At 37.7% G+C, this 12,838-nt stretch overlaps 1 protein-coding gene across 1 annotated transcript in view; it reads left to right on the top strand.

Annotated features, from left to right (window-relative positions):
- Window positions 1–12,838, top strand: part of LOC148953293 (uncharacterized) — a 120,016-nt gene that overhangs the window by 9,108 nt on the left and 98,070 nt on the right. The window contains exons 4-5 of the mRNA XM_089087918.1: window positions 1,254–1,537; window positions 2,324–2,414. Coding sequence (XP_088944044.1) covers window positions 1,254–1,537; window positions 2,324–2,414 — 375 coding nt within the window. The remainder of the gene's footprint in view (window positions 1–1,253; window positions 1,538–2,323; window positions 2,415–12,838) is intronic.

Genomic DNA, 12,838 nt, shown 5'->3' on the forward strand with positions numbered 1-12,838 from the left:
ACATAACAAAATAAAAGCACTGAAGACAGAACTGTTAACGAAAAGTAAACAAAATAGAGTAAACCATTAACAAGATCTATTGAGTGGAAAAAAAGAAGAAAAAAATGATTTATTAATTATTAATAAAATTGGGAACAAAATAGGGTATAAAAATTTTGCATCCCGTACAACTACCTGCTTCCAAGATTTTAAAAATTTTAAAAGGAAAAAAAATACATTTGTCCCAAATAATTCATCAAATCAATGTGGGGAATTCTCAGTGTCACTACACTTGCGCAAAATTACTTACAGCTGGGACAAAATATTAACTAAAACTTTTTTTCTCCCAATTTTTATGCTTAGAACAAAACTCTCTATTCCACAAGGGTAAAGAAAAATCTTAGTTAAAAGAACTTCAATAGGATCCTTGATAATTCACTAGCATTCCGATTTCAACACTTGAAAAGATTTCATCGATTACAGCCATAGTGTCTTTTGTACAAAAAAAAAAAAAAAAAAAAAGAGAGGAAAAAATCAAAACGACCTTGATGTTATCCGTGGTTTCAGCCCCTTTTGTTCCGAAAATAAGGGAGTCTTCCAAAATAAAATCGAAACTAATTTTTCTGTCCCTTTTTTTTCTTAACTCGCTCAACCAGTCATAACCCCAATAACACTTTAAGCAGGCTGAAATCAAGATTTGGATTGTGTGACTCTTAAATACATTTGCTATGGGACTCAAATCCATGTTTAATATATCTAGGGGATATTTAATTTCTGAGAAATAAAATTTTATGCAAAATAAAACTCAAGGAACATATAAAAGTTAACACAATTTGTTTAATTTATCAATGAAAATTTATAACAAATACAGAATTCTGTATAATTAAACCTTAAACTAATCATATATTAATAAAAATAAATAAAAATCAATTCGTGAAGACTTTTCTCAAATAATGAATTTTTCCTTTGGAGTTTTTTTTTTCTAAATTCATTTTTTTTAAATTACTCACAACAAAAATTTTGACAGATAGTTTGAAAGAAACATTAGTAAGTCGTTTAAGGCTAAGCTTTTTTCTGCATCTCAAATGTTCTTATTTATGTTATTATTGATATTTTAGTTACTTTTTAAGACATTTTGTTATTTTTGTTTCTTTAAGTTATATTTTATTGTCATTTTCTTAGAATAACAGAATAACATCCATCTAAAAAACGCACTGTTTTAGAGTACTATAATGATCATAAAATTGCAAATTGATACTCATTTTCATTCGCAGTTCCACCTGGATCCTACCTTATTTTAGACACGGATTACACCACATTTGCAACAGTGTATTCTTGTGATGAAACTTTGGAAGGGAAAATAGAGCAAGGAAGGCTCTATTCAAGAAATAAAACACTTCCTCAGGGTCAAATCGACAGAGTGATGAAAAACTTTGTTAACCTAGGCGTCAATATCAGTCTGTTCCAAAAATATTATAAAGGGGAAGACTGTCAATATGATGCACCACTGGCGTTATGTCCTGATGTTAAAACAAAACCAGATTTTGATTTATCAAAGGTAATTATTATTGTAATAGCCTAGCAATAGGAGTTTTAGACTTTTTTTAGCATGCAAAATTTTACAATCGAAATAATCCCAATAGCAATTTCTTTATGAAATAAGAGTTTTACTGTTTTGACTACATGCATTTGAGTCAAAAGCTCAAAAACCTCTTAGAATTATTTGTAATGAATTTCGCAAATAAGGAAGCACTCAAAGAAGTTAGGTTATTTATGACCATGGTTTGGATAAGTTCGATTGGAAATATCGAATTAAGATTATTATTTATTATGTTACGTTAAGTACTAAAAAAAAAAATAAGAAATAAAATTTATGTTTGAACCAGTTCATTCAGTGTTGCTTCTGAAGTATACATTTTTAAACATACTGCTTAAACTTACTTATTATATTTTTGTTAAAATGTTCACAAGTTTTAAAGCTGTGTTCAATCCGTCAAAACCTAATGTTAGTATGTCGTGCTAAACAAAGATCGAGAACTCTAGGTACACTCGTATGTAACTGATCATCTACAGAAAAAAAACTGTTGACTTATTAATTTATTGAGTAAGTAGACAGTAAGAATAATGTATTCAAGTAAGTAAACACCTACTTGATCCTTGAAAAAGAAATATTGCCAAAGAATATTCGACATAGCTTTAAACATTTTTGAGAAGCCAAAAACTAATATAATAAATTTATCAAAAATTAATATTCTAACGAATCACAGCAACACTAGGCATACTATGTTTTGTCGTAGACTAGTGGAACTTATTATTTGTCTATAACAAATCTATATTTCTATAGTATGTTGGTGATTGGTATGAAATCCAAAGAATGGAAAATGAATATCAGTTCGATGCTGAGTGTGTGAGATCCAAGTATACGGCCTTGGAAGGTAAGCTTGTATGTTTATTTGTATACTGTTTTTAGCAGAAAAGGTGTAGATAAGGACTATGATGTACCAAGGAGGGACCGATGGTATTTTTGGGCTTTTAACCTCTTTTTGCTCTATTATTATTATTAAGATATTCCACCCCCAACGTTGGCAGGTACTAACATGTAAGTGATTATGACACTCTGAATCGTAAATGCGTCAGCAAACTTGTTTAAAGAAACAATACTAACTCTTGCTGAAAGAGGGGGATCACTAAGAACTGAAACTAGTGTGATCCAAAAATCTTGGAGATCCTAAGACATTAAGTATTGAAAAATTTCTACCTGGAGGTATAATATTAGTAGGCAAAGATTCAAAACCCCATCTTCAATTCTAGATAAATAACCTTTACATAATGATTAAGATTAAAGGGTATATATATTCAACAAAGAAGCGAGGAAAACAAAGAATAAAAACGAGTAAGAAACCAAAAGCGGGCAATTTTTACCCAGTGAAAAAAAGAAATAAAAAGACAACGAAAATAAATTCGGCGAAGACTTCCACCAAGCGTCGTTATATTTGTTTTGACTAAGGTTTTTTTCGGTTTTTTTTTTCATTGCCGTAAAATCATCCTAGTTGGATTCATTAATCCCTTTTGTCTTTATTGTCCTCATTTTTTAAACCTCATATTGTGATCTCAGAACGTAATAACGAGATACATAGAAAGTAAGACAGTAAGTCAATTCAATAGTTCCGCCAGACACACCGAAAAATCTTTTATTATTTGACTACGAAAATGCTGGAAATCACCCGAGAAGTCTATCACGAACTGCTCACCTATAACAATCAATCGCTGACAGAGATCCTTAGTGTTGAACTTGAGTTTAAATGAATTATTCTCGGGATCTATTTATTTAAGCAAATTTTCATCAGTTTAACATACAGAAACTTGTACTATACTCACAACATCTATTGGCTTATATTACAGCTGAAATCAGCAGTAATGCAGGAAGAAAATATCCCTTGAAGTCAAATGAAGTGAAAATTTTTTTTTTTTTTTTTTTTGATAGCCACAAAGATCTTTCCTATTACAGCCTAACCCGTGTTCAGCGTTAACATATGTAAATTTAAAATGAGGGAGGACAACGACTAATAGTTGAGTTTCACAAAATTGAGCTACATTTAGCAGCCGTATATACCCAGCAATATGTCCTGATGTGACCACTAATCATAGGCAGCGCAATAGCGCTGTCAAAGTAAAGAACGATGTTGGCACAATGTATTATTATTTTTTTTCATACCAGGGTACTTCGTATCAAAGGAGTTGTCATAGAAACTTCAAAAAGGGCTCACTCGATTGGAAATTGGAGTGGCTAGTGCCCTTTTTAATAGTCGAAACTGATTGGAGGGTACCTAGCCCCCCCCCCCCCGCCCATCATTCCCCCAAACACATCCAATCAAAATTTTTAGGTAGCCATTTTGTTCTGCGTAGTTGATTTCCAGATAGAGAATATGTTTTTGAGGAGGACACTCCCCCAAAACCCTTGGGGCAAGGGTTTTAAGTTATGCCCTGAGGGCATATAGGAACGGTGTTGGCACAATGTATTATTTATTATTTTGGTTTCCTTTAGAGAAGGGCATTTCGTATCGAAGATGTTGTCGTAAGAACTTTGAAGAGGGCTCAGTCACTTGGAAATTGGAGTGGCTTGTGCCCTTTTTAATAGTCGAAAGTGATTGGAAGGTAACTAGCACCCCTTCCACGCCCACCATTTCCCGAGACATATCCAATCAAAATTTTGAGATAGCCATGTTTTTCAGCGTAGTTGATTTCCAGATAGAAATTATGTTTTTGAGGAGGACACTCCCCCAGACCTTTCAGGGCAAGGGCTGTAAGTTACGCCCTGGGGGCATATAAGGTTTTTATAGAAGGCGTTGTTGTAGAAACTTCAAAAACGGCTCATTCGATTAGATAGTACACTTTTTAATAGTCAAAAGTAATTGGAGGGCAACTAGCCCCCCCCCCCTACGCCCATCATTTCCCCAAAAATATCATATCAAAATTTTGAGATAGCCATTTTGTTCAGCGTAGTTGATATCCAGATCGAAATTATTTCTTTAGAGGACACCCCCCCCCCACAACCCTCAGGACAAGGGTTTTAAGTTGTGCCCTGAGGGTATATAAGAACGATATTGGCACAATCTATTATTTGTTATTTTTTTCCCTTTAGAGCAGGGCACTCCGTATCGAAGAAGTTGTCGTAGAAACTTCGAAGAGGGCTCATGCAATTGGATATCGGAGTGGTTTGTGCCCTTTTTAATAGTCGAAAGTGATTAGAAGGCAACCAACGCCCCTTCCACGCCCACCATTTCCCAAAACACATCCAGTCAAAATTTTGAGATAGCCATTTTGTTCAGTGTAGTTGATTTCAAGATAGAAATTATGTTACTGAGGAGAACACTCCCCCTCGGCCTTCAGGGCAAGGGTTGTAAGTTATGCCCTGGGGTCATATAAGCTTTTTATAGAAGGCGCTGTTGTAGAAACTTCAAACAAGACTTATTCGATTGGAAACTCAAAGGGCCAGTGCCCTTTTTAATTGTCGAAAGTGATTGGAGGGCAACTAATCCCCCTCTCACGCCCACCTTTCCCTCAAAGACATCCAATCAAAATTTTGAGATGGCCATTTTATTCATCGTAGTTTTAAGTTCTGTAAATTAGGTCTTTGAGGATGAAAACCCCTCACAGCCCTCAGGGCAAGGGTTGTAAGTTATGCCCTGGTGGCATATAAGGTTTTTTAATAATCGAAAGTTACTGGAAGGCAACTAGCCCCCCCCCCCTACTCCCATCATTTACCCAAACACATCCAATCAAAATTTTGAGATAGCTTTTTTGTTCAGCGTAGTTGATTTCCAGATAGAAAATATGTTTTTGAGGAGAACACTCCCCCACAACCCCCAGGGCATGGGTTTTAGGTTATGCCCTGAGGGCATATAAGAACGATGTTGGCACAATGTATTATTTATTATTTTTTTCCTTTCGAGCAGGACACTTCGTGTCGAAGAAGTTGTTGTAGAAACTTCGAAAAGGGCTCATTTCACGACCACCATTTTTTGAAACACGTCCAATCAGAATTTTGAGATAGCCATTTTGTTCAGCGTAGTTTTAACTTCTGAAATTTAGGTGTTTAAGGATGACAACGCGAAGTTTTTAGAACGCAAAGTTTTTATAACTTCAAATAGTGTTCGTTCGATTGGAAATTGAAATGGCTAGTGCCCTTTTTAATAGTCGAAAGTAATTGAAAGGCAACTAATACCCCTTCCACGCCCATCATTTCCCCAAACAAATCCAATCAAAATTTTGAAATAGCCATTTTGCTCCATGCAGTTTAAAGTTCAGGAAATTAAACCATTGAGCAGGACACTCCCCCCAAAGGCTTCAGGGCAAGGGTTATAAGTTATGCCCTGGGACATTAGTAAAAAACTATATTGGCAAAATGTATTATTTATTAATTTTTTTTTTTTGGTTTCCATACCAGGATTAAGATATTATTTGTTTGTTTTTTTTTTACTTTAGAGCAGGGCACTTCATATCGAAGAAGTTGTCGTACAAACTTCGAAATTGGATTTGAAGTTCATTCAATTGGAAATTAGAGTGGCTAGTGCCCTTTTTAATGGTCAAAAGTTATTGGAGGGCAACTAGCCCCCCCCCCACGCCAAGCATTCCCCCAAACATAACCAATCAGCGTATGTTCAGCTTAGTTGATTTCCAGATGGAAAATACATTTTTGAGGAGGACACTCCCCCACAACCCTCGGGGCAAGGATTTTAAGTTATGCCCTGAGGGCATATAAGAACGATGTTGGCACAATGTACTATTTTTTATTTTGGTTTCCTTTAGAGCTGGGCATTTCGTATCGAAGAAGTTGTCGTACAAACTTCGCAGAGGGCTCAGTCAATTGGAAATTTGAATGGTTTGTGCCATTTTTAATATTCGAAAGTGATTGGAAGGCAACTAGCACCCCTTCCACGCCCACCATTTCCCGAGACACATCCAATCAAAGTTTTGAGATATCCATTTTGTTCAGCTTAGTTGATTTCCACATAGAAATTATGTTTTTGAGGAGGATCCTCCCTCAGAGCCATCAGGGTAAGGGTTGTAAGTTAGGCCCTGGGGGCATATAAGGTTTTTATAGAAGTCGTTGTCGTAGAAACTTCAAAAAAGGCTATTTCGATTATAAGTTCAATGGGCTAGTACCCTTTTTAATATCAAAAGTAATTGGAGGGCAACTAGCCCCCCCCCCCCCAACCTACGCCCATCATTTTTCCAAAAATATCCAATCAAAATTTTGAGACAGCCATTTTGTTCAGCGTAGTTTATTACCAGATAGAAAATATTTTTTAGGAGGATACCTCCCCCCCAAAACCCTCAGGACAAGGGTTTTAAGTTGTGCCCTGAGGGTATATAAGAACGATGTTGGCACAATGTATTATTTGTTATTTTTTTTCCTTTAGAGCAGGGTAGTTCGTATCGAAGAAGTTATCGTAGAAACTTCGAAGAGGGCCCATGCAATTGGATATTGGAGTGGTTTTTGCCCTTTTTAATAGTCGAAAGTGATTAGAAGGCAACCAACACCCCTTCCACGCCCACCATTTCCCAAAACACATCCAGTCAAAATTTTGAGATAGCCATTTTGTTCAGTGTAGTTTATTTCAAGATAGAAATTATGTTATTGAGGAGGACACTCCCCCTCGGCCTTCAGGGCAAGGGTTGTAAGTTATGCCCTGGGGGCACATAAGGTTTTTATAGAAGGCGCTGTTGTAGAAACTTCAAAAAGACTCATTCGATTGGAAACTCAAAGGGCCAGTGCCCTTTTTAATATTCGAAAGTGATTGGAGGGCAACTAACCCCCTCTCACGCCCACCTTTTCCCCAAACACATCGAATCAAAATTTTGAGATAACCTTTTTATTCATCGTAGCTTTAAGTTCTGTAACTTAGGTCTTTGAGGATGACAACCCCTCACAGCCCTCAGGGCAAGGGTTGTAAGTTATGCCCTGGGGACATATAAGGTTTTTGAATAATCGAAATTTATTGGAGGGCAACTAGCCCCCCCCCCTACTCCCATCATTCCCCCAAACACATCCAATAAAAATTTTGAGATAGCTTTTTTGTTCAGCGTAATTGATTTCCAGATAGAAAATATGTTTTTGAGGAGGACACTCCCCCACAACCCCCAGGGCAAGGGTTTTAATTTATGCCCTGAGCGCATATAAGAACGATGTTGGCACAATGTATTATTTATTATTTTTTTCTTTCGAGCAGGGCACTTCGTATCGAAGAAGTTGTTATAGACTTCGAAAAGGGCTGATTCCACGACCGCCATTTCTCGAAACACATCCAATCAAAATTTTGAGATAGCCATTTTGTTCAGCGTAGTTGATTTTCACATTGAAATTTTCTTTTTGAGGAGGACACTCCCCCACAGCCTTCAGGGTAAGGGTTGTAAGTGATTCCCTGGAACATAAAAGGTTTTTATTGAATGCGTTGTCATAGAAACTTCAAAACAGGCTCATTCGATTGGAAATTCAAAGGGCTAGTGCCCTTTTTAATAATCATAAGTGATTGGAGGTCAACTAGCCCCCCTCTCACGCCCACCTTTTCCCCAAACACATCCAATCAAAATTTTTAGATGGCCATTTTATTCAACATAGTATTAACTTCTGAAAATTAGGTGTTTAAGGATGACAACCGCCCCCCACAGCCCTCAGGGCAAGGGTTGTTAGTTATGACCTGGGACATATAAGGTTTTTATAGAACGTGAAGTCCTTGTAACTTCAAATAGGGCTCGTTCGATTGGAAATTGAAACGGCTAGTGCCCTTTTTAATAGTCGAAAGTAATTGAAAGGAAACTAATACCCCTTCCACGCCCATCATTTCCCCAAAACAAATCCAATCAAATTTTTTAGATAGCCAATTTGCTCCATGCAGTTTAAAGTTCTGGAAATTACACCTTTGTGCAGGACACTCCCCCCCCAGTCTTCAGGGCAGGGGTTATAAGTTATGCCCTGGGGGAATTAGTAAAAAACTATATTGGCAAAGTGTATTATTTATTAATTTTTTTTTTTTTTTGGTTTCCATACCAGGATTAAGATATTATTTGTGATTTTTTTTTTTTTTATTTTAGAGCAGGGCACTTCGTATCGAAAAAGTTGTCGTACAAACTTCGAAAAGGGCTCATTCAATTGCAAATTGGAGTGGCTAGTGCCCTTTTGAATAGTTACTAGCCCCCCCCCCCCCACGCCAATCATTCCCCCAAACATAACCAATCAAAATTTTCAGATAGCTTTTTTGTTCGGCGTAGTTGATTTCCAGATGGAAAATATATTTTTGAGGAGGACACTCCCCCACAACCCTCAGGGCAAGGGTCATAAGTTATGCCCTGAGGGCATATAAGAACGATACTGGCACAATGTATTATTTATTATTTTTTTTTTTCCTGTAGAGCAGGGCACTTCGTATCGCATAAGTTGTCGTAGAAACTTCGAAAAGGGCTCATTCAATTGGAAATTGAAGTGGCTTGTGCCCTTTTTAATGGTCAAAAGTGATTGGAGGGCAACTAATCCCCCTCTCACGCCCACCTTTTCCCCAAACACATGCAATCAAAATTTTTAGATGGCCATTTTATTCAATATAGTTTTAACTTCTGAAAATTAGGTCTTTGAGGATGACAACTCCCCCCCCACAGCCCTCAGGGCAAGGGTTGTTAGTTATGACCTGGGGGCCTATAAGGTTTTTATAGAATGCGTTGTCTTTGAAACTTCAAATAGGGTTCGTTCGATTGGAAATTGAAATGGCTAGTTCCCTTTTTAATAGTCGAAGGTAATTGGAAGGCAACTAATACCCCTTCCACGCCCATCATTTCCCCAAACACATCAAAATTTTGAGATAGCCGTTTTGCTCCACGCAGTTTAAAGTTCAGGAAACTATACCTTTGAGCAGGACACTCCCCCCCCCAGTCTTCAGGGCAAGGGTTATAAGTTATACCCTGGGGGCATTAGTAAAGAACGATACTGGCACAATGTATTATTTATTTATTTATTTTTGTTTTTTTTTTTTGGTTTCCAAACCAGGATTAGGATATTATTTGTCATTTGTTTTACTTTAGAGCAGGGCACTTCGTATCGAAGAAGTTGTCGTAGAAACCTCGAAAACGGCTCATTCAATTGGAAATTGGATTGGCTAGTGCCCTTTTTAATAGTCGAAAGTTATTGGAGGGCAACTATCCCCCCCCACGCCCTTCATTCCCCCAAACATATCCAATCAAAATTTTGAGATAGATTTTTTTGTTCAGCGTAGTTGATTTCCAGATAGAAAATATGTTTTTGAGGAGGACACTCCCCCAGAACCCTCAGGGCAAGGGTCATAATTTATGCCCTGAGGGCATATAAGAACGATGTTGGCACAATGTATTATTTATTTTTTTTCCCTTTAGAGCAGGGCACTTCGTATCGCAGAAGTTGTCGTAGAAACTTCGAAAAGGGCTCATTCAATTAAAAATTGGAGTAGCTTGTGCCCTTTTTAATAGTCAAAAATGATTTGAAGGTGACTAACACCCCTTCCATGCCCCCCATTTCCCGAAACACATCCAATCAAAATTTTGATATAGCCATTTAATTCAGCTTAGTTGATTTCCAGATAGAAAATATGTTTTTGAGGAGGAAACTCCCCCACAGCCCTCAGGGCAAGGGTTTTAACTTATGCCCTGGGGGCATATAAGGTTTTTAAAAAAGGCTTCGTCGTAGAAACTTCAAAAAAGATCATTCGATTGGAAATTCCAAGGGTTAGTGCCCTTTTTAATATTCGAAAGAGATTGGAGGGCAACCAGCCCCCCCCCCCACGCCAATCATTCCCCCAAACACATTCAATAAAAGTTTTGGGATAGCAATTTTGTTCAGCGTAGTTGATTTCCAGATAGAAAATATATTTTTGAAGAGCACACTCCCCCACAACCCTCAAGACAAGGATTATAATTTATGCCCTTGGGGCATATAAGGTTTTTATTGAAATCTTTGTCGTAGAAACTTGAAAAAGGGCTCATTCAAATTGAAATTCAAAGAGCTAGCACCATTTTAATATTCGAAAAATATTTGAGGGCAACTAGCCCCCCTCTCACGCCCACTTTTTCCCCAAACACATCCAATCAAAATTTTTAGATAGGCATTTTATTCAACGTAGTTGAAAGTTTTGGAAATTAGATTTTTGAGGATGACAACCCCTCCCCCCACAGCCCTCAGGGCAAGGGTTATAAGTTATGCCCTGGGGGGATATAAAATTTTTATTGAAAGCGTTGTCGTACAAACTTCAAAAGGGCTTATTCAATTGGAAATTGAAAGGGCTAGTGCCTTTTTTAATAGTTGAAAGCGATTGGATAGTGACTAACGCACCTCTCACGCCCAACATTTTCCTAAAAACATCCGATCAAAATTTTGATATATCTATTTTGTTCAACGTATTGGAAAGTTCTCAAAATTAGGCCCTCAGTGCAAGGGTTGTAAGTTATGCCCTGGGGGGATATAAAATTTTTATTGAAAGCTTTGTCGTACAAACTTCAAAAGGGCTCTTTCAATTGGAAATTGAAATGGCTAGTGCCTTTTTTAATAGTTGAAAGTGATTGGATAGTGACTAACGCCCTCTTACGCCCACCATTTTCAAAAACACATCCGATCATTATTTTGAGATATTCATTTTGTTCAACATAGTTGAAAGTTCTGGAAATTATGACTTTTAGGATGATAACCCCCTCGGAGCCCTCAGTGCAAGGGTTTTAAGTTATGTCCTGGGGAAATAGGGTTTATATAGAAAATTGTTGTATAAATCATAGGCAACGCGACCGCGCTGCCTAAGTAAAGAACGGGGACACTCGAGAACGAGACAAGAAACGGGGAATCATAAAGAGGAGAACACTCCCCCACAACCCTCAGGGCAAGGGTTTTAAGTTTTGCTCTGGGGGCATAAAAACGATTTTGGCACAATGTACTATTTATTAATTTTTTCCTCTAAAGCAGGGCACTTCGTATCAAAGAAGTAGTCGTAGAAAATTCGAAAAGGGCTAATTCAACTGGAAATTAGAGTGGCTTGTGCTCATTTTAATATTCGAAAGTGATTGGAAGGCGACTAACACCCCTTCCAACCCCAAGATTTTCCAAAACACATCCAATCAAAATTTTGAGATAGCCATTTTGTTCAGCGTAGTTGATTTCCAGATAGAGATTATGTTTTTGAGGACAGTCCCCTACGGCCCTTAGGGCAAGGATTGTAAGATATGCCCTGGGGGCATATACGGTTTTTTATAGAAGGCGTTGTGGAAGAAACTTCAAAAAGGCTCATTCGGTTGGAAATTCAAAGGGCTAGTGCCCTTTTAAATAGTCGAAAGTGATTAGAGGGCAACTAACCCGCTTCTCACGCCCACCTTTCCCCCAAACACATCTAATCAAAACTTTGAGATAGCCATTTTACTCAATGTAGTCTTAAGTTCTGGAAATTAGGTCTTTGATTATGACAACCCCCCCCCCCTCCCCACAACCCTCAGGGAAAGGGTTGTAAATTATGCACAGGGGGCCTATAAGGTTTTTATAGAACGCTTTGTCGTAGAAACTTCAAAAGGGCTCATTCGATTGGAAATTGAAATGGCTAGTGCCCTTTTTAATAGTCGAAAGGGATTGGAAAGCAACTAACACCCCTTCCACGCCCAGCATTTCCCCAAACACATCCAATTAAGATTTTAAGATTGCCACTTTGTTCCACGCAGTTCAAAGTTCAGGAAATTATACCTTTGAGCAGGACACTCCCCCCACAGTCTTCAGGGCAATGGTTATAAGTTATGCCCCGGGGGCATATAAGGTTTTTATTGAAATCTTTCTTGTAGAAGCTTGAAAAGGGGCTCATTAGATTGGAAATTCAAAGGGCTAGTGCCCTTTTTAATAGTAAAAAGTGATTTGAGGGCAACTAACCCCCCTCTAAGGACCATCTTTTCTCCAAACAAATCCAATCGATATTTTAGATAGCCATTTTATTCAACGTAGTTGAAAGTTTTGGAAATTAGGTCTTTAAGGATGGCAACCCCTCCGCCCCCCCATCCCTAAGGGCAAGGGTTGTAAGTTATGTCCTGGGGGCATATAAGGTTTTTATTGAAAGGGTAGAAACTTCAAAAGGGCTCATTCAATTGGAAATTGAAAGGGCTAGTCCCTTTTTTAATAGTTGAAAGTGATTGGAGAGTGACTAACTCTTTCACGCCCACCATTTTCACAAACACATCCAATCAAAATTTTGAGATATCCATTGTTTTCAACGTAGTTAAAAGTTCTTGAAATTAGGTCTTTTAGGATGATAACCCCCTCAGAGCCCTTAGTGCAAGGGTTGTATGTTACGCCCTGGAGGCATATAAAGTT

Source organism: Artemia sp. Qi Xiang Cuo, chromosome 4 (genome assembly GCF_049724085.1).
Source record: "Artemia sp. Qi Xiang Cuo chromosome 4, ASM4972408v1, whole genome shotgun sequence".
Classification (NCBI taxonomy): domain Eukaryota; kingdom Metazoa; phylum Arthropoda; class Branchiopoda; order Anostraca; family Artemiidae; genus Artemia; species Artemia sp. Qi Xiang Cuo.